Source organism: Stegastes partitus, unplaced genomic scaffold (assembly GCF_000690725.1).
Source record: "Stegastes partitus isolate 25-593 unplaced genomic scaffold, Stegastes_partitus-1.0.2 Scaffold196, whole genome shotgun sequence".
NCBI lineage: Eukaryota > Metazoa > Chordata > Actinopteri > Pomacentridae > Stegastes > Stegastes partitus.
The window spans coordinates 541,495-543,421 of NW_007577927.1; the positions used below are offsets into that span (position 1 = coordinate 541,495).

At 54.4% G+C, this 1,927-nt stretch overlaps 1 protein-coding gene across 1 annotated transcript in view; it reads left to right on the forward strand.

Moving 5' to 3' along the window:
- Window positions 1-1,927, forward strand: part of LOC103356384 (protein VPRBP-like) — a 20,524-nt gene that overhangs the window by 3,240 nt on the left and 15,357 nt on the right. Inside the window, exons 4-7 of the mRNA XM_008280491.1 lie at window positions 456-529; window positions 776-889; window positions 1,019-1,156; window positions 1,319-1,858. Of these exons, the coding sequence (XP_008278713.1) occupies window positions 456-529; window positions 776-889; window positions 1,019-1,156; window positions 1,319-1,858 (866 nt within the window). The remainder of the gene's footprint in view (window positions 1-455; window positions 530-775; window positions 890-1,018; window positions 1,157-1,318; window positions 1,859-1,927) is intronic.

Consider the following 1,927-nt stretch of genomic DNA (forward strand, 5'->3'; position numbering starts at 1 on the left):
GGTGGAACATCTTTCTACATGACGATGGAACATCTTTCTACTGATGGTGGAACATCTTTCTACATCTGATGGTGTAACATCTTTCTACAGCTGATGGTGGAACATCTTTCTATATCTGATGGTGGAACATCTTCAACATCTGATGGTGGAACATCTTCAACATCTGCAGGACGAGGAGACATGAAATGGCAACAATGAGACAGAAAACAACAGATTTGTGACACAAACAAGATGAAAAATGAGCCCAAATGAGGAGCAGAAGACTGAACAGCTGCAGGTTCTATCAGCCGGTGATCAATCGATCAGTATCTGTTCTATTGATCTCATCTGTGGACACTTGATGCTTTTTGTTCTTCCTGATTTCTGAGTTCTGTCTCCTTCTAGTTGATTATTTGCAGTGGAAACTCCCAGAATGTGCTGTTAGTTAAACCTGATGATCCGTTCTGCCCGTGCAGGCCGGGCCGACCCAGACTGCATGCTGGGCCAGCTGCTGAAGATGCTGTTTGTCAACGACGACTTCACCAACGCGGTAAGAGACGCCGGCTTCATCCCAACCTGCTGTCTGAACTGAGTTTAGTTAGAGTCCAGTGATGATAAATGAAGGAACCAGATGTTTCTTTAGTTCTACTGAAGCTTCAGACGCAGGATTCTGTTTATGGATGTAAATAAGAGGCTTCGTCTTTGGGTTGTGCTCCTAGAACCTGTTCTGACAGTAACGAGTCTTTCTGAAGCAGCGCCACAGGTCTGTGTATTAACAGCAGTGATGTGATTGCAGCTGTTGGATTCGTACATCATGACCAGCAGAGAGCTGAGCCTGAACACGGCCGCCTGCCGCCTGCTGCAGAACATCATGCCGGGTCTGGAGACGTCGGCCGTCTTCCAGGAGAAGGTAGGAGGACGAACCGAGCCCTGAGAGACGGACTCTGCTCTACTGGGTCGTGTACAGTGAACGAGAGCAGAGTGTCTGTGGAGAGAAGGTTCATGTCTAAGGCTGTAAAGTCCGTTTTCCTGGTTTCAGGAGGGTCTGGTGGAGAAGATGTTCTGCTGGGCCCGCGAGGCCGAGCGGCCGCTCAGCGTCTACGCCACCGGACTGCTGGCCAGAGCCATGAGCAACCAGGAGGTGGCAGCGAGCTACAGGGAACAGAACGCTCAGCTGGTGGGTCCAGCTCTCTGTCGGACCTCCTCTAGAGACTCTATGGTTCTACGGTTTTGTTCTGTTTGTTTGTTTTAGGTTCTCTCCTGTCGTCATGGTAACTTCTAGCTGCCTGATGTCGTCTTAACTCTTTCATTCTTCCTTGATTGTCTGCGCTTCCTCCAGGTACCGATCATGATCCGACGTCTGCAGGAGCTGCAGGCCGAGCAGGCCGCAAGTCGCTCCATCCAGAACCAACAGAACCAGCAGACCCTGCCTCAGGACTCTCAGGTGGAGCCGACCTCCAGCGTGATGGAGGCTGACGCCGCCGCCGAGGACGGAGGCAGCAGGCCGAAGGTCAGACCTCCGCCTCTGATCCGCTCGGCCCAGAAGAACGGCGGCTCGGCCCGGCTGCTGCCAGACTTTGTCTACCAGGCGAGTCCGGACCCGTCCTGTAGGGAGAGGGACGACCCACTGGGAGGCCGAGGAGGAGGGAGGAGGCGGACGGCAAAGGAGAGCGGCAGGAAGGCCACGCAGAAGCTGAACTTCACCTCCGGCCGGGCCGACGAGGCGGAGCGGACCGGAGAGGAGCCGGCCGGAACCAGCTCCTGGTCCCAGATGAGCTCCGTGGTGATCGGATCCGACTACTGCCTGGAGCCGCTGAGCCCGGCCATGGAGCAGAGGCTGGTGCTGCAGTACCTGACACCGCTAGGGGACTACCAGGAGGTCAGAACCAGAACCGCAAGTTAGAATCAGTACCAGGAGGTCAGAACCAGAACCCTGAGTTAGAGTCAG